At 47.9% G+C, this 19709-nt stretch overlaps 1 protein-coding gene across 1 annotated transcript in view; it reads right to left on the bottom strand.

Annotated features, from left to right (window-relative positions):
* ALK (ALK receptor tyrosine kinase) overlaps window positions 1-19709 on the bottom strand; it is a gene marked incomplete at its 5' end in the record, with an annotated part of 708017 nt that overhangs the window by 104186 nt on the left and 584122 nt on the right. The window contains 2 exons of the mRNA XM_081254750.1: window positions 12092-12192; window positions 14532-14663. Of these exons, the coding sequence (XP_081110876.1) occupies window positions 12092-12192; window positions 14532-14663 (233 nt within the window). The remainder of the gene's footprint in view (window positions 1-12091; window positions 12193-14531; window positions 14664-19709) is intronic.

The following is a 19709-nucleotide window of genomic DNA, read 5'->3' as shown; positions in this document are numbered from 1 at the left end:
GAGCTATACACCTGTAACATATTACAGTAATACATAAATCTTTTGGGTGTGTATGGTGAAGGTTTTCTAGATACTCGTTGCTCAAAGTGTGGTCTGTGGACCAGCAGTGTTGGCATGACTGGGAGTTTGTTAGAAATGCAGGGTCTCAGGCCCTATCCTTGACCTGCTGAATCAGAATTTATATTTTAATAAGATCTTATCATAGAAGCATCTTCATATTGGGGGAATTACCGAGATAGTGCATTTTAAACCATTTACAACCTTTGTTTCTGCCTCTGCCAGACAATTAATAGTCACAAATGTGTGTGTGTGTGTGTGTGTGTGTGTGTGGTGTATCTCAAATGTATTCACACAAATATGGGAAATCTTATACAAATCCTACATAATATTTATGGGAAGTAACACTTGTCAGAACCTGTAACGATAAAATTTTTGATCCTTTCTAGACCCATTCTAATAGATATAGGTTATAAGTGACAGCTTTTGACTAATAAACCCTTTTACATGCAGACAACAAATGAGACAAGTGAAAAGAAACAACGCCAGGAGCACACCACCAGCAATTGTATTTTCTGGCTCCAGCCCGTCCTTTGTGGGCCATTTTTCCCTCCCTCTTGGTGGGGCCCAATAGACTTTCCAATTATGTGCTACCAGTGTTTGTTATTTTATTAATTAAAGTTCGTATGTAAAGCAGGAGCAGCCTTGTGGCTAGGCCTAATGCTATTATTTCTCTCATGGCCCTTTCCTCCTCCAGAGGTAATGACTGCAATTTTATGTCTAGAATATGCCCCCTGTTTGTTATGCATACCTCGTGGCAACTTCACAAGTTTCTCTTGAACCAATTAAAAATATATATCAGTATGGAATTTAGGCTGAAGTTGGACAAAAGAGACTCAATGGTATCAAATGTCTATTAGCATGCAGCACCCCCAAATATAGGAAATGCTATGAGGGGGAGGTGCTACGTTTCTTTGAATTTCTGAAGGACTGCATGTATTCTAGCAGTAGAGACAAAACCAAGAATGGATGTTCTAGTGGGTATTTCACTTAAACAGAAGAAAACACTCTTTAACAGACTGAGATGCTCAGAAATGAGCTTGTTTGTGGTTGTGGGGTTGGTTGGTACTCCTTCGATATTCCCCACACTATGGGTCACCCAGCACTCACTGGATGGCCAGGATTGGGGATGTCATCAAGGACATCCAAGCTTTGAATGGAGGTTAAAGCTTCTTCTCAATCTAAGATGCAACAGGGCTGTTAATTCTGGGTGTGAACTTGTAATTTTATTTTTTAAATTAATTTTTTGGGAGTATAGCTGCTTTACAATGTTGTGTTAGTTTCTACTGTACAGCAAAATGAATCAGCTATACATATATGTATATCCCCTCTTTTTTTGGATTTCCTTCCCATTTAGGTCACCACAGTGCATTAAGTAGAGTTCCCTGTGCTATACAGTATGTTCTCATTAGTTATCTATTTTATACATAGTATCAATAGTGTATATATGTCAATCCCAATCTCCCAATTCCTCCCACCACCCCCCTTTCTCCCTTGGTTGGATTTGTAATTTTAAGAGGTCCTTGGTTTCAGTGTGGTCTTATTAATTTTAACTGAGAGTACTGATTCACTGCAAAACCCAGTGTTTCGTACACCATCTTCTAATTCACCCAGAAAAAATAAACACCAACTCTCTAGCTATAAATAGCCTAATGAAAAATCAACCCAACTCAGCAAGAAGCAGGCCAGATGCGGATTTCTGATAACAAGCAAATAAAATATGCTGGGAAATACTTGCAATTACGGAGGCTTAAGGATTCCTGGCCATGTAAGAGACTTAAAAGATTGAGATCCTTTCTGAAAACAGCACCCCATGTCTTTCCTTCTTTCTCAGGCATCACACTGAAGCCACAGAACACCAGCCAGGGACATCCACATGCCCCCTTTTTAAAAACACAGCAAGAAAAGCAATGAAGATTATATACAAAAATACTAACCATGGGATCCCTGGCTGGTGAAGTTACGAAGTTATGGGTATTTTTTTCCTTCTTTGGTATTTTCTTTCTTTTCTAAATTTTTTACAATGAACATCTATTACTTTTGATAACTAGAACAAAATGAATAAATTTAGGGTAAAATCATATTTATGAAGAATGATATTGATCTAGGAAAATACAATATTAAGTAATGAAGAAGACACAAAATGCTTATATGGTATGATACCAAATTTGTATAAACCCTTTATCTATCTCTCTGCTCAAATCTACATTTATCTGCCTGGAAAGAAATTTACAAACATGGTAACAGGGGTTATCTTTGGAGGGTAAGACTGTGGGCAATTTCAATTTTCTTCTTTAGTTTTTCCTAATGTTCTACAATGAATGCAGAGCATTTTTGTAAATGAAAAAACAATAAACGCTGCATTAAAAAAGGCATCAAGGGAGGATTCTGATATCATTGGAAAGTGGGAGAAGAGAGTGCCATCTTTTCACCACTTTGGGGAGGACCAGGTTCTCTGGCCTGAACTGTGGGCTTTGCAAGGAAGACCAAGGGAAGGTGGGAGCTTCTGGGGGAATGAGGTGGGGTCATATTGTGGCTCTGGAATCAGAAAGAACATTTCTGTCTTTATTTATGACATAATATCTCAGGGCCTCAGTCTTCATCTGTGAAATGGGGCCAACCGTACTCTCCTTATAGAGTCACTAGGAGACTTTAATAGGATTATGTGAACCCAGCGCCCAGCTTATCAAATACATTTATCAATGTTAGTTCCTTCTTCCTGTATTGGAAAAAGCAGGCAGGGAACAACGTCAGAGATAAACAGCTCACAAAAAGCAGAATAGGACAGGATGAAGGATGCTGTATTAAAAATTTCAGTCCAGTGTTTTATATTCCAGGTTCCCTATAGAATTATCTTTCCAGTCTTGTGGGAAGAAAACAATATTTTCTTTTGAGTTACATTGTGATGAGGTGATCTTGGGCAAACAACCTCCTCTGTGGCTCAGTTTCTCTGTAGGTGATAGAGATGATGCTGAGAAATAGCTTTGAAATCCTTTAGCTGGGGAACAGGATTGACTGACTCTGTGAAATGAAATTCCTACAACCTTCATGAACAGCCATCAGAAAGAGAATGGACTCCAGGCACGAGAGTATCTGCAAGTCACAAGCTACCTGGGGAGTGTTTATTCGCTGACAGCTGGGGAGAGTGTGCTTTCAACAGGTTGGCCCGTGCATGTGGACCACATGAATGTGTTATAATGATCAACACTAGGGGGACTAGTGGGAGCCACAACGGTGTATGATGAACAGGTGGACATGGAATCGGACCCAAATCTCTGCCAAGTGCCCAGGAGGACTTTATTCACACCCATGAGCCTTGACAGTAACTCTTCTATGCCTCAGTTTCATCATGTAATGGCTGAGGTATTAAGTTTGAATGACTCAAAGGTATTAAATTAATTATGTCTGACTGTAATTACAATGGCTGTTGATTACTTTAGCCCATTAGCATGTGTCCTGGAAGCATCAACCACATTACAGTAAGTGGTGACAGAATGCTAGGTTCCAGTGGCTTCCCAGCTCCAGGTACTGAGGTAAGAATTATTTTGACTCCAAATCTCAGTAGGGCCATATTTGTTGGACCCTTGAGAATCGATGAGGAGTCTCCTTGTTTGAGCTTATCCTGGATCAAGGTTATACTCATGATTGAGAAGCTGCACAATTAATTAATTAATTATGATGAAGCAGGTTCGTTGGGCACATCCCCCTGGTGCTAATACTAGGAACTGTGCAGAATAATGCTCCCAAGCTGTCTGCATGTTGCTAATTGGCCCAGAGGAGAAATAAGAACATATCACATCTGAATTTATGTCAGCAGTGGCTTCTTCATGTCTATGCAGAGTAAGAAGAGGGATAATAATAATTTCTGCATTCATAAAACATTGTAGAGATTACAGAAAGTTTTCCTATTTTCATCTGATCCTCGAGCAAGTAACACAGGCATTTTTATTCCCAATTAGGGAGACTGACTGACTTGAGTGACCTAAGTCTAGTCCAGTGACCTTAGAGTGTTTGCAGGATTGGCTTTGGAGTTGGACAGACCTGTTTTGAATCCTGGTTCTGCCTTTCACTAGCAAGGGTGACTAGTAAGTTACTTAAGCTTTTGAAGCCCCAGATTCTGCATCAGTAAATGGGGGTAACAATTCCTCACAAGTCTGTTTTGTTAATAAGATAATGCAAGTGAGATGCTTAGCACAGGGCCAGACACACAGGAGGGGATCACTATTTTAAAAATATAGTAGACCCCCTTAATCAGTGGTTTCCCTTTCTGTAGTTTCAGTTACCTAAGGTCAACTGCAGTCCAAAAATATTAAACGGAAAATTCCAGAAGTAAACAATTCATAACTTTTAAATTCTGCACCGTTCTGAGTAGCAGAACAAAATGATGAAATCTCCTGCTGACCTGCTGTGTCTCTCCTGGGACGTGAATCATCCTTTTGGCCAGTGTATCCATGCTGTATACACTACCCACCTGTCAGTATAGGATAAAACATAGTATATATGGGCTTTGGTACTATCGGTGGTTTCAGGCATCCACTGGGGGTCTTGGAACATATCCTCCATTGGTAAGGGGGGGCTACTGTACTCCTTTAGCCCAGTAATAACTTTACAGTTATTAAGGGTCCCTCCCTTAGCCCCAGACTAAGGGAAGGTTTCTTTCTCCTAGGAGTACAAAGATTTAGGGTGTTTGAGGGCTCTAGTTAAGAATTTTGGCTTGCTTTTTTTTTTTTTGCGGTACGCGGGCCTCTCACTGTTGTGGCCTCTCCCATTGCAGAGCACAGGCTCCGGACGTGCAGGCTCAGCGGCCATGGCTCACGGGCCCAGCCGCTCCGCGGCATGTGGAGTCTTCCCGGGCCGGGGCACAAACCCACGTCCCCTGCATCAGCGGGCGGACTCTCAACCACTGCGCCACCAGGGAAGCCCTGGCTTGCTTTTTAATGTAACATAACCAAGTGATTCATAAGTAACTTGGAGACCAGGACCTGTCCTACTGAAAGTAAGTGTTCTTAACTTTTCTGCTGAATAAACACTAAAAAGATCCCAGATTCCTGCGGTCTGTCTCCTGCACGGCCAGTCACCTGGTGTGTTTGAAACGAATACTTGCTGGCTCATCACCTGAGTGAGGACCTTCTGTGCCCCTCCCTTCCTCAGTCCTCCCACCAGGCATCTGTGTGCCCATCCAACCCAGCCAAGTTCAACACTGCCTTTCTGGTCCCATTTTGGCAGCTGCCATGTATCTCGTCCTGAGGGTGCCACCCCTGACCAAATTCTCCAGATTCATGATAGGGCAGGCTCTGGCGTTTGATCTTGGACTCATCACAAAAGTAATAATAGTAGGGCTTCCCTGGTGGCGCAGTGGTTGAGAGTCCGCCTGCCGATGCAGGGGACACGGGTTCGTGCCCCGGTCTGGGAGGATCCCACATGCCGTGGAGTGGCTGGGCCCGTGAGCCGTGGTCACTGAGCCTGCGCGTCTGGAGCCTGTGCCTCGCAAGGGGAGAGGCCACAGCAGTGAGAGGCCTGCGCACCGCAAAAAAAAAAAAAAAAAAAAAAAAGTAATAATAGTAATAGCAGCAGTGGAGGAGCAGAAACCATACTTATTAAGCATCTACTATGTGTCCAGATCCGGGCCGGGCACTCTTTTACCTTGGCTACTTGTTTCTCCCAACAGCCCTGCAGAGGATACTGAAGCTGAGAAGAGTGAGGTGATTTGCACAAGGTCACCCTGCTAGAAAGTGGCAGCATTCCATCAAGGTCGGCATGACCTCAAGGTGCTGCTTCTCCTATCACGTCACACTGCCTTGGTGATGCTCCTTTTGTCCTGACCCCGAATGACCAGCTGGATTCCTCTGGACATGGGAGATGTCACAACTCTCGGGCCATGGGGCGGGGGGAGGCAGCTGTCTGGGGCCACCGCGCTGCTCTGACTTGCTTCAGATGTCAGCATCACCGCATGGGAGCCAGAGGGGCCCTGTGCTTCCTGCTGGGCCCACCATGACGTCCTGGACAGAGATGGACAACCCAGCTGGATGTCGCACAGGAAGCATGGAGTTCTATCCCTGCTTCTTCAAGGCTCCTCGAAGCAGGAAGAGGAGGGGTGCAGAGAGTAGAGGGTGCAAAAACAAGCCCTGGCAAGTCTAGCTGGATTTGCTCTTGATTTAAGCAGAGACTGAAGCCTGGAGCTGTCCGAAGATGAGTGGGACTTGCCCGTGAGTCGGTGAGCATTCTGTCACTGCAGTGGATGTCACAGCATTAGATGAGATGGGAGTTGGATATCCAGACCTCAAACACCGTGCAAAGGTGCTCAGGCTCGTGGGAGGGGAGCTAGGGATGGTGTTGCCCCAGAATCCCCCCTAGCTTGGCATTGAGCCCTAACTGTTTACAAAGAGGGTTTCTGCAGCCACCACAAAGTGTTTGTGCACCATTGCTTGGCCACACAAGGCAGAGGCTGTCCTAGGTGGACTCTGGAAGAAACTGCTTGCTCTTCTACCAGTCAGCACTCAGCTGAGACACAGGGGAGGACGCTAAGTAGGGAGAAGGGAAGGCTGAAGTTTCCTTTTCCCCAGGTGGGCCCATGTTCTAGGCAGAATGTGGAATGAATCCAGGAAATGGCAGGCTTAATCAGGATCAAGCTCATGAGGCCTCCTGGGGTAGCTTCTCCTTCCTGATTTGCTAAAATAAGTGAGAGCACGTGGGGCTGAGAACAAGGCACCTACAAGGCACAAATAACATTTGAGTCCCACAGGTGAGTGGCAGTGTCCCCTCGGTTGCTCAGGAATTAGACCCAGCAACTAGTCCCAGCTTGAGGACAGGCAAAGTGGGTAACTAGTCTGCTACAAAATGGTATGAATTCCCTTCCTGCCTCTGGAGATGAGGAATCTATGGTGAGGTAGGGTGAGGGCTCTGGGTTAGGTGAGAGCCATGCCAGTCCTCAGGGATGCTTCTGAGGCCCACATCAACTCCCCAGAAACTGAGAAGGTACCACCATTGCAGGGGGCAGGGCGATGTGACAGAAGGAGCGCGAGGCTCGAAGTCATAAGGCCCGAGTTTGATCCTGATTTTGTACGCACCGGCTGTGCATCTCGGGGTACATTTCTTTCCTGTCCTGAACAGATGGAATGCCCCATCCCCTGGGCAGCCCTGCATGAACCCTGACCCAGACCACGGGTGGGGCAGCCCCTGACACCTAGGATCTACTCCAGAAAGTGAGCTGCATAGAATATTCTTAGCGTCTTTAGCTCCTGCTTGTTGAGGGTTTGGTGGGGCTGACAAAGGAAGAGCCATTCAGGTGTTGCATTTTTTTCTACCTCAAGCCATCCTAGAGGAATTATTATTACTCTTATTCTCCTTTTTTTGCCTTTCCAAGGGGGATTTTGCTATTGAATTTAATAAACTGTTAAAACACAGGAGTCACGAAGCTCCTGTCTTCTTCCTATCTGGAAGTCCTGTTTGTCTGCCCATGGGGAGGCAGTGAGGCCAGCCTGACCAAGCCCCATCAACACAGCCATGACACTCACTGTGGGTTACACCGAGATGCTGGAGAATGCCCCACCAGCCAAATCCCTGGGAAAGGATGGGCCCTGTCCAGTAATGGTCACCAGCAGCCTGGAAAGCCTTACAAAATCAACCAGAGTGCAATTCGCTGAAAAACTCCCTCGTCTCCAGCCTTAGGGGCCCTGCCTGCGTAGCGGGCTCCTTCTCAGCGGGCCTTTGAGCAGAACTTAACAGGTGGCAGAAGGCAATTCCAGATGCCAGCCCCCTCTCCCAGGTTCCTCTGGCCACAGTTGCTGGTTTTAATGACACGGAGCCGAGGTCTCCTTCCCTGCAGGCCAGATAGCCTATGCTGACATAGAGGAGGCCCTCTGGTCACCTTCTGCTCCCATCTCAGCAGCTCCTAGCCGCTAATGAAAGCTTTTATCACTACAGGGCTGATGCCAGGAGTAGAAAGGACCGGCTGTGCGCCAGCCCTAGCGTGCGTGTGCCTGCGTGTTCACACACGTGTGCAGGGAGAGCTCAGAGGCGGTTGCAGCTTTGGCAAGATCAGAAGACCAGTGGCCAGGAACTGGCCTGCCGTAGTCCGTCACCACAAATTAAGTGGCTCACGTGCCGCTTCCTGTGTCCCTTTCATTCCTGCAGCTCATAGATGAAAAACTACTTCCATGTTTTGGAGCGGGGAGGAGATTGAGGGAAGCCCATCCCCCCACCCCAGCCTCGTTCTGTCCTGAGAACATGGTATAAACTATTCTAGTCACAGGCAGGCTATTCAAATAAAATAGAACTTCAAGCCACACCGGGCTTGTTGAGACATTCAGGCTTCTAGGATGTGTGAAAGGTAGGGGAGGGGCGGAGACGGCCCCTGCCACTCTCCGGTCCTTTTTATTACCAGCAGCTGCAACGCTAGACACATCCCAGTGTGTCTCCCAGCCACAGCGGAGGCGAGCAGTTCTGACAGCAACGAGCGCAGGAAAGCCACCGCGAGGCTCCCCTCCCCAGTGGCAACTTTAATTATTTGAACTGGAGCTCAGCAAAATAAAAATAAAAATAAAATTAAATTGGAATATATCGTAAGTGGCGCCTCACTTTCCCGCAGGGAAGAGCTGGTGGTAGGTGGGCGGGGCAGGGCTGGGCGGAAGTCTTTAAATATTCAAGCCCCTCGTGCAAGCATGCAAGCCGGGGTGGATGCAGCGTGTGCACCTAGAGCAGACGGTGGAGAGAGGCGGCTGGCTGCAGTGCTGCAGGGGTCTGGAGGGAGGAGGCCAGGGCTGGAAGGCTTCTGAGTGCTCTGGAAGCTGGTTGGCACAAAGACACACCCTGGCTCTGTCTCCGTCGTCGGTGGGCACCTGACCCGGCTCCACGCGGGCTCTGAGAGGTGCTCTCCCAGCCCCTTCTGTCTCCACCACGTCTGTCCCCCGCCCCGTCATTTCTGCCCCGTTCTCTGACTCATCTTTCTAAAAGGCAAATTACGGGCTTCCCTGGTGGCGCAGTGGTTGAGAGTCCGCCTGCCGATGCAGGGGATATGGGTTCGTGCCCCGGTCCGGGAAGATCCCACATGCCGCGGAGCGGCTGGGCCCGTGAGCCATGGCCACTGAGCCTGCGTGTCCGGAGACTGTGCTCCGCAACGGGAGAGGCCACAACAGTGAGAGGCCCGCGTACCACAAAAAAATAATAATAATAATAAATAAATAAATAAATAAAAATAAAAGGCAAATTACACCACACTCTTTGGAGTCCCAGGTAATGGAGGATAACTCTCAGCACGGGCTCAGAATGAATTTCGGTCACAACTGGCAAGGGCGCCTATGGCCAGTCACTCTTAAGTTTCAGGGTGCATCCAAATCACCAAGTGTGGGGTTTGAAAATGCAGATCCCCGGGCCCCTGTCACTTATGTCATTCAGGAAGTCTGGGGTGGGCCCCAAGAATCTGCATTTGTCATGTTTTCCAAGTGACTGCAGCTGGAGAAACCTAGGCCTACTAGTTTGCTTACAGCTAGATTTTCAAGGAAAGGCATAGAAGGCGACACCAATTCCCCTATGGAATCCACTGATGATTGTGGGGGTTTCTTGGAGTATTTTGAGCTATTCTGCAATTACTTCAACTCCCTGGAGGCCATGGACCAGGACTGTTAGGGTTTAGAGAAGATGCTCAGTGGTGGGTGTCAGCCTGGAGCTCAGCTCAGCCAGCCGCCTGTTCCCGTGGGCCTGCCCCTCATCAGAGACCTTCACCCCGGCTCTATCCGGTGTCCACCTTCCTGCACTAGGGCCCCACAGCCATCGGAGGCCTCTTTAGGGCTGGGGGGTTAACCTCACACAGTCTCATACAGCAATGCAACATCCGTTTCCCTGTCGCTGACATTCAGCCTGCCTGAGAGATGGAAATCAACTTCCTGCCTTCTGCATTTAGGATTCGAGTGAAATAGATGGCAGGGCTTACGAACCTGGAAATGCATATTTCTATTTTGGTCATTTATTTTTCTGATGAAAACATTTCCCCCAATGTTGGGAATTCAAAGACCCATCAGCCTGAGATGAATAGTCTGAAACCTGAATGCGAAATAACTGAGCTGATTGCGGACTGGACTCATTGCCTTCCCTTCACTCCTTGTGCTGAGCCAAGTTCTGGAAAAGGGCAGGAAATAGCAGAAACCGCCCAGAGCGAATGTGACTGGAGGAATAATAGAAAAGGCCAGTAAAACAAAACACCTGTTTAAGCTATTGATCAACCCAAAGGTCATTAGAGAAATGATGAAGTATTAGAAAAATATCAGTTTTACCTTGACATTTCTTTTTCTGAAATCAGGCTCATATTAAATCCAGTGAAGAATAAATTTAAAGATGAAATGCTTTTAAGGATCCCCCTCACCTCTCAGATGGGCCAACCAACTCTCCTCATTTAGATTTCCTCTTAAGAAGCCTCCCTTTCTAGGTGCTGCTCTGTGGCACCCGAGAAATATCAATGATGACTGAGTAATTCCATCATCTGCACCGGAGAGTGTGGTTTCTCAAATACAATTTAACATAATGACTATTTATTTGTGCCCTGACTTCTTCAAGAAAGGATTTAAGGTGGCTCACAGAGATACACAAAACCTAGTCAGATAACATACACTAGGAGAGGGTAAGGAAGATGGGGCAAACGTAGAGTTATAAAATTGAACCAGGAGTAAGGCTGCTACAAACTACACATCATGAACCCCTATTTGCTTACTGGGTAAAGCCTCAGATTTAATCTGACCATTCTTCTGATTAAAAAAAAGATCACTGATACATCTTTTCCATTCTCCTTTCTTTTTTTTTATGTTTGTGGGTTTTTATTTCACAAAAAGCCTGGAGGGCTTGAATTTGCCTGTACCTCTAAGCAGGGGAAGGCTCTTTCCTGCATCTCTGCTGGTCAAAGCCCCACCTGCCTGGGATTGCTAGCAGCCCCTCAGAGGGGAAGCGAATCTGGTCCGTTTCACAATGCCCACTATTTCAAAGGGAACAAATGGCTCCAAGGGCACAGAGCTATTCCTGAAATGAAGCCAGAAAGGAGTTTCACCTGTGAGTTTCCAGAAAGAGAGGACAGACCAAATCTAGACTCTGTGCTGGCTTTCTACTGTGTGTAAGGTGATGACGCAGTGCTTGGTGGGAGTGCAAAGAAGCACAGGCAGGGCCCGGCTCTCCAAGAGCGTGGAGGCAGGTTTTGGGCTAAGTCCTCTTCCTCCTCCCCCTTTCTCCTTTGCATAATTATACAGGGTACCAGAGACTGTTGGTTAACTATTGTAGTACCTACGTTGTGCCAGACCTTGTGATAAGCCCTTTACATATATTAACCTATTTAAGCCTCACCTCCTTGGGGTAGGCACTCTTATTGTCTCTACTTTCCAGGTGGGGAAACTGAGGCCCTGAGAGGTTATTAGCTGATCAAACAAATTGTACAGCCAGTCAGTGATGGAACCTGACTTGGACTTAGGTAGTTGATTCCAGAGTCCACAAGCTTAATCACTGGGCCCTGTTGGGGTCTAAGCACATCTCCTGGTCCCTAGAGAATGTGACCTTGTGTTAAGAATCATGGTACCTTCAGTCTTCACATTAAAGAGGTAACAGCTACACGAACCATTTGGTTAAGTGGCTCTGGAGGTACCTCACCGAATGCCATTGATGCCTTAGAGAAATTTATGTAAGTCAAAGTTTTGATGTTCTATAATATTTAAAATGTATTATAAGAGACTGACATTTAAAAAAAGGATTCTGTAGAAAGTCGCTGTTACCCTCCCCTGCTGTGCCTTGGAAATATTTTTTGGTTTTGTTTAAATCAAGGTCCTACTGCAAATAGCTCAGTGAAGCTGAGGATGGTGTTTAAGGTAAGATTCTCTGCAGATGGGACTTTACCACGTTGGTGGGTACTGTCTGCCTAGAAGTTGGCTCAAATGGCCCTCTTGTCCTCCTTCAAGAGAACAAGCAGCCCGACCATCAGGCTACTTTGCTCATCTGTGTGGGTTCATGTGGAAGTGCCCAGAGGTGGGAGAAGGCAGAAAACTAGAGGAACACTGAGACTTGCCTCGCATGGAGAGTTCTTCATCGGTGCAGGAAACGTAGCGCTGGTCACCGTAGCACTGTCAGAGGTGGGGGCATCAGTGGTGCTGAGCAACAGGGCGTGGCCTGGGCAGAGAGGAAAAGAGTCAAAGACGCACCATCCTCGCTCACTGAAGGGCCTCGGGGTGCAGGGTTAATGGGCCCTGCGCCGTGCTTCTCTAGCCTCAGGACATCTCTAAGGATACAGGTTTCCTACTGCCTCTAATGGATAAGACAGCCTGCTGATCACCGTCTACAGAACTTGGCTCAGGCAAAGGTCTTCATTCCAAATGGCCTGCAATGTCCCAGCACCATACATCTGGGTTACTGCATCCTTGCTCTCCCAAGGTCACCAGCTTTAGCCCCTAGCCTGGGAGCAGCCTGAAGTATGCTGGACTCCCCCAGGCCCACCCCTGTCCCCGTTTCCAGTCATGCCAGTGCTTTGCCCTCCAATGGTCTCTAAACCTTCACTGTCTTCCCTCTCCGGAGCCCAGGTCATCCTGTGCCCCATGCCCTGGCCAGAAAGACTCATTTATTGTTTTCTAAGCATTGACCTGCCTGAAAACCTGGTAGAACATGAGCCCCAGCCCCACATGGTGGTGGGAAGAAGCATCTGCAAACCTCCAGGAGTATTTTGTAGATGGTAGGTGCTATGGAGATGGGGCCAGAGTGAGCTCACGACTTTTTAGGGGCCTCAGAGAACCCCAAGTAGGACTTCAGTCCTTCATTTCTATTTTTCTCTCTTAGCAAAGTCTTTATAGAGTTACTACCAAGTAACAAATTCAGGTGGGTCCAGAGCAGAGTAACTAGGCCAGGCCAGAAATCTTAGAAAGCACCCTGCCCATCCTTGAGGAAAAATCAAGTGGCTGGGGTTATGTGACCCTGGAGAGAAAAGGCCTTTCGTGGTCGGTAGGTCATGATGGTTGTCTTCAAATATCTGAAGGGCTGCCTCTGTGGGAGAGGGCATAGTTCAGTTCTGTGGGGTTCCAGGAGACAGAAATCAGGGCCAATGAGTGGAATTTACAGAGGGGTGGGGCTCGACGAAGAAAAGCGGTGTATGATTCTGACCTGTTAAACAATGGAAAGGGCTACTTTTGGAGGCAGTGAGAGCCCTGTCACTAGAGGTATTCAACAGGGCCGGACATTTCTTTGTTACGGGTGCTGTCAGCGACTATCAGAGCAGAGATGTGAAGGTCACGTCTAGCTTTGAGCTGTTTGTCTTCTCTGCTCCTACAGACAGGGCGCTGAGGATGAGGCAGAGTGGTGAGAAGGCCGAGAGGAGAAGCAGGCGCTCTTGGCCTCCACCTCTGGGGAGGGCCCTGCAGCACTCCCCCGTGGTGCAATGACTCAGCCTCCGTTTTAATGGGGCCCAAAGCCAACTCACTAGATGCAGCCAGCTCCGGGGACCGAGGACAGAACCGCACGGGCTCTGAGATCCTCAGTGGTTGACCTGGACATTGTCTTCTCTCACATTTATCATTATTATGAATTCTTAAAGGAATCTGTAGGATGTATGATCTTTGCTTGGAAAGAGAAATTTTGGTACAAGGGACTCTAGCTCCACAAAGAGCAGGTAAATACAGGGGAGGGGAAGGGAGAGGAGGGGAAGTGAGAGAGACCCCCCTGCCCGCCATCCTGCAGAGAAGTGGGCCCCAGGGCCTGCTCAGGCCTAGCCACTGTGTACAGACCTAGGATAGGCCCATGGCTGGATGGTCTGGCCTCTCCAGTAGCTCAGCTCTTGGAGATATGCTGGCCTCACAGACCTCCTCTGATCCCAAGGCCAGGCCAGTTCCTCTGATCCCCAGGCCAGTTCCTCCAGGCGTGGAGTCAGCCCAGCCCAGTGTGGGTGGCATCTCTTGGGTGTGTGGAGGCCCTCTGCCCCTCTGGCAGTCAAGCAGGGGCCGTGAGAGGATGGACTCTAATGAGGGGAGGGTGGGAGTTGCCAGCTTCAGCTGGATGCGGGGTTGGGGGGGTATGACTGAGGAAGGTGGGCCGCAGGCAATGGTCTAGATATGGGGCAAGGTTCCCAGGGCACAGTTCTGGGGCAAATGACACAAGGGCCTCCCTGAGCCTCAGCCTCCCCAGTCATAAAGAGGGCTACAGTTTTCCTTATCTCTCAAGGAGTTCTGTGCCTGATGCATAGTAGGTTTCAACAAACACTTGTTAAATGAATGGATTATTATTATTGTTGCTTTTATTCTTATCTTTCAGCTAATCCTTGATCAAAGTTCTCATTTTAAGGATCAAAAGGTGACATTAGCCTTGGCTTGATTTAATCATTCTAATGCTCAGGAGAGTGTGAAGACGGAATTGTGTAGGTGTACCCCAGGGCAGGTCCTCGGGGGAGGTCCAGTGCCTCTGGGGTGGTGCCCCAAGTCTATTGTCTGGCCAGGTGGGCACCAGGGGAAGGGAAGAGAGGGTGGTACCTTGGTGGTCCTGGAACCGGGCATCCTTTAAGGTCCTGACTTGCCACTGGGGCGTGTGGGGTGACGGTGAGCTTTGGGTCCAGCCACAGAATCCATCCTCGAAGTTGCAGTAAAAACCAGCAGGGAGTTTACCTTCAGGGAGAGCACAGGGGTACAGTCATTTCCAGGACTGCTAAAGGCAAAATATGCCAACAGCAAGTAAAGTTAGCCAGGCATGCCCATCCTCGTTAATGAGAGCTCCCCAGCCAGACCCTCAATGTCTAATCACGCTCATAGTGAAGAGAAGCCCAATCCCTAACTTGTACATGTGCTGGTTTATACTTTTCTGATCTTCAGAAAATAATAATATGGGGTATTGCTAACCCAGTTTTATATATGAAAAAGCAGAGGCTCAGAGATGTTAAGCAACCTGACCAAGGTCACACAGCCAACAGGTAACCCAGCTGGGATTTGAACCCAGCTCTTCTAGTTTTAAATTCTGTGCTCTTTACACAGATCCACCATGAACATGATCCTAGAAAACCCAGTGTGTAACTCACTGAAATACATTTCTAATGGCACAATGATAAGAATGTGGTGGTGGCAGTGGTAGTGTTGGCTGAGGGTTGGTTGGTTTGGGTCCCTCCAATCACCCCTGTGTGCAGAGACACATATTGCTCAAAACTATCTATTTGTTCCCCTTTATTTCCCAACCCCCTTGCAGTTAAGTGAAGCCACATGGCTAGTTCTGGCCAATGACATGTGAGTGGAAGTGTTGTGCATCTCCTGTGAATTGAGGCTGTGAAAAGCCCTGGTGTAATTTTCAGACTCTCTCTTCTGCTAAAGCAGCCAAGGAGAGTTCTCATTCCTGGGGGTGCTGCTGCATGATGGTGGCGCTTCTGCTAGCAGGAGAGATCCCAAGGGGTAGAGGCCCCTCCCACCCCAACCCTTAGTGGACAGGTACCGTAAATGTTATGTTAAGCCACGGAAATCTGGGGATGGTTTATTACTGCCGCATAACCTAGCCTATCCTGACTAAGCAATCCCAGTCCCTGGGGCCTCTTTATATCATCTGTTGGCTCAGCATAAAGGGCCCTGTTACGCTTTTCTCTACATCAGCCCGCCCTCGGGTCCCATTAAAGAGGCCACAGTCAGTTCTATAGACCATATATTTCCCCACTGCCCACAGAAGGAGGAGGACAGGAGGAGAGGGGTAGAGAGAGCTCCCTTGCTCCAGTTTGCTTGGAGAATGGCTGCAGGGAAGGCTCTCAGCCCCGAGGAGCTAGTGGGCCATTCCAGGCTACCCTGATAGTATCCAACAGCCCCGGCCAGGCCTGTCTCCACACAGCAGCTCTCGAGCCGGACCCACTGCTCTCAGTGTCCTTCCTCTGTCTCAGCCTTCTTGGCAGCAGCAGGCTGACAAAGACGGCCCTACTACTTCCTGGCTGTGTCAGCACCTTAGTGAATTATTACTCATGTCTCCCTGATTCTCTGTGCATTTCACACAGAGGCAGAATTATAAATTAAAACAGGCTGTCACTGACTTTGAGCATCTCTTCCCATTTATGCCCCCCTGAAGAAATCATCCCCTCCGCAAGCACCGCATGTTCCCCTGATTAAAAATCCAAAAGCTAAGGAGATCTTTCTATTTTATTTTTTATGCCCCCCTCAAGGGATCTCATGTTCACTTCTTTAGCAAAAACTAACTGGTAGCTGGAAGTGACCTTCCACAAAGCGTCCTTCACACATGTGCTTTAAACTGAAGACCGTGATGGAAGATTCCAGCAGGCAATGGGCCCCGGGTAGAAGGAAGAGGCAGGGCTGAGCTGGGACCCGCACTGCGTATCATTCCCTCCTTACCCTTTTAGGAGGTAGAGGCAGAGAACTTAGCCTGACTTATGGGTGTTGGTACCTCATCAGCACCGGACACCTGGGCTCTGGTCCTGGCCTCACCACTTTCCGCTCTGTGACCTCAGGTAAGTCACTTCCTTCCTCAGAGCCTCAGCTCCCTCATCTATACAGTGGGGTAAGATTATTGTGTATTTCACAGGGTTGTTTTGAGGACAAAGTAAGGGAGAGAGTGTGGAAACATTCTGCAAACAGAGTTGAGCAAACATAGAGCAGCGGTGACATTATTAATGATCATTCATACCCGGGACAGGGAAACTTATCAGCAGGGGGGAGGCTGAAACTGCCAACACTGCCCTAGAGGGCAGAGACAGGTCCCTCAGCTGCCTCTCTGGAAATGCCTATGCCTCCCGCTGGGACAGGAATGAGGAAAGTGGCTGGCACTCTCCACCTTCTGGAGGCCCATCCTTGTCCCAGCTTGACATAGGGTCCAGGGTGAGCTGGGACTGGAAGCCCCTTTCTTTTTTGGCTGACTGAATAAAAGGAGATGAGGTAGGCAAAAATAGTTAGGTCAACGGGCAATTTATGTGCCAATTAAAACCTTGAAGGGTGGGCAGGAGTGCTGAGAGGATTTCCAACACGGTAAGCACATCAGGGCATGTGCTCAGCAAGACCAGTCCTGAGGATGATGGTGGGGTGGGTACCAGCACCAAGCCCTTGGCAGATCAGGCCGGGATGGGGAAACTGCTGTGAAGTCCACTGCTGGGCAGTGTTGGCGCCCAGTGTCGCGTCTAAGGTGTCACCACCTTTGATCACCTGCTCAGTGCTTGGCACATTGTAGGACCTAAATACTTATTTGCTGAATGACATGGGAGTGGGCTCAGTCCCCTAACCCTTTGTCACTCAAAATGTGGTCCAGGGACCAGTCACATTTGCAACACCTGTGAGACTGTTAGACATGCAGAATTTCAGGTCTCTCCTCCCTACTTCCCGACCTACTGAATCAGAATCTGCATTTTTAATGCTCTCCAGGTGACTCCTTTGCACCTTAATGTCTGAGAAGCGCTGCTCTAACCCACCCCCTTCTTGGACTGTAGCCAGTTATTTTGTTGGCTGGATGGCCAAATGGGCTGTGTGTGGGTCAATCAATGCCAGAACATTTGGCACTTATGACACCTGATTCCACTCTAAGAAACACAAATTGAGAGTCATAGAGATGTGACCTTAGCAGCAGCTGCCAGGAGTTGCCAAGTATAAACTCCAGGCCAAATGACACTACTTCTTTTCCTTCCTGTGTGACAATGCTGTTAACATTTTTGATAAATATGTGTTATACATTTCCTTGAAAATATAGAGTCATGGGAAAAGTGCTAGAAGAAATACATCAAAATATTATGGTTATCTCTGGATGTCTGAGAGGGAGGATTATGGGCAATAATTATTTTCTCCTGTGTATTTTTTTGATTTTCCAAATGTTTTACAACCAACATGTTTCATTTTACAATAAAGAAATAAACTTTAAAAAAAACCTGTTTTTGCCTGATAGGAAGAGTATCCCCACCAAACCGATGAGATTATTGAGTACGTGGAGGGGGATTGAGCCGCCTGCAATACCGAGTGAGTCAATGACCCATCCAAGGGATGAAGCGGGGCCACCTGACCCTTTTCTGGGGCACTGCATGCCGTCGAGGCCATTGCTCAGGACACATAGGGAACCTTGAAGACACCCTTCAGGGGGTTACAGCATCCTGGGATGTAAACATGGATCGGCAATGTTTAATTAGAAAGAGAAGGTGTACGGTGTAGGGTGTGTGGGCTTGGAGGACAGGGTGTGAACGGATCGGATGGAGAAGGGCAAGGGCGGTACCACCTCCATTTCAGGTCCCCTACTTATCCCAGCCAGACATGTCCCACAAGGTTGCATCTGATAATCTGAATGAAGCTCTAGTGTGTGCATGTAATTCCTTCTAGGGAAAATGTGGGGAGCTGAGGCTGGGAGTTGACAGGATACAACCTACTTTTCCCCTCCAAATTCTAGCCATGGCAGTTTTTGGTTGAAAACTCTCTCTCAAGATTACTGACCCTCATGGGGGTTCCTTAGAAGACCTGGACATCCCCAACAGGCTTAAAGTGACCACCGCTCAGAGAAAATGTTCTAACAGGTTCCAGACCACCTGGGAAGGACCAAGTGAGGTCAAGAGACTTGTCCTTAATGCATCATGGGCATCAGCACGTCAGCGGGCATCATGTTCCAATTCATATTAGAAACGAGGAAAGTGAGGCCTAGAGGGTGGAGACGAATGATCTGAGTATCCCCCAGAAGAGCCCTGGACCTCCCCTGCCTTTTCCTGGTCCCTTCGTCCTGGGTAGATATGTAGCGAAGGCTGTGCTAGAAACTGCTGGAAACTCACGAAACAGTGAATCTGGCTGGCAGTGATTAAGAGCATGGGCTTTGGAATTAGACTGGGTCTGAATCACTGCTCAGCCACTGGCTAACAGGCTGATCATGAACTATTCCTCATCTGTAAGATGGGCATAATAGCATCACATAGGATTGCTGTGAGGGTGAAATAAGTTAACGCAGGAAGAGTGTTTGGAGCAACTCCTGGCGTATAGAAAATACTCAATAATGTTAGCTGTTACTATTATTATTGTTGTTGTTATTTTCGTGGGGATGGTTTCCAGAATCAACATCAGCCAGTGTGGTAGGGAAAACAGCAAAAATGCCAGAGAGAGTGGGGTGCCCCAAAAAAGGAAAAGGATATTTACTAAGAGTACTGCCAAGATCAGAGTGGCAAAAAGATTGGAATAATCCTCCTTCTAACTGAACTTCCCTTCTATCAACCCATTTCTGTAGCAAAGAGCTCCATGGGGATGTTCTTCAGGGCGGAGTGGTCATTCTGACAACTGGTCAGAACAGCTTTTCAAGTGTGGCTGAAAAGCCTTCTGGGCTCCAGGCGCCTGCCTTCCTTACTGGAACCAGGCTGCCCTCAAGCTTGGAGTTGGCTCTGAAAACGCATTAATGGCAAGCCCTGAAATGGTGGGAAAGTGCCCTAAGTTCACAATAATGGGCTGGATCCTGCAGGCTCCAAGCTCTAATCATGGCTCTGTTCCTGACATGCTGTGTGACCCTGAACAAATCAATTACCTTCTCTGTGCTTTCATTTTCCCAGTTGTAAATCAGGACATGGACTCCCTGACCTGTGTCTCAGCAGGGAAGTGGGTATCAAAAACTTTAAAAAGGCCAAAGCAAAGTCATACAGCTCAGAGGCACTGCTGGAAATACTATAGAGACAAATAACTAGAGAGACACACAGACAGGTCCCTGTCCAGGGCCACATGGGCAGGCCT

This window comes from Mesoplodon bidens (genome assembly GCF_964165515.1).
Source record: "Mesoplodon bidens genome assembly, chromosome: 14".
NCBI classification, from domain to species: Eukaryota; Metazoa; Chordata; class Mammalia; order Artiodactyla; family Ziphiidae; genus Mesoplodon; species Mesoplodon bidens.
The sequence above is the reverse complement of the archived record's forward strand: the minus strand, read 5'-3'. Positions and strand labels throughout refer to the sequence as shown.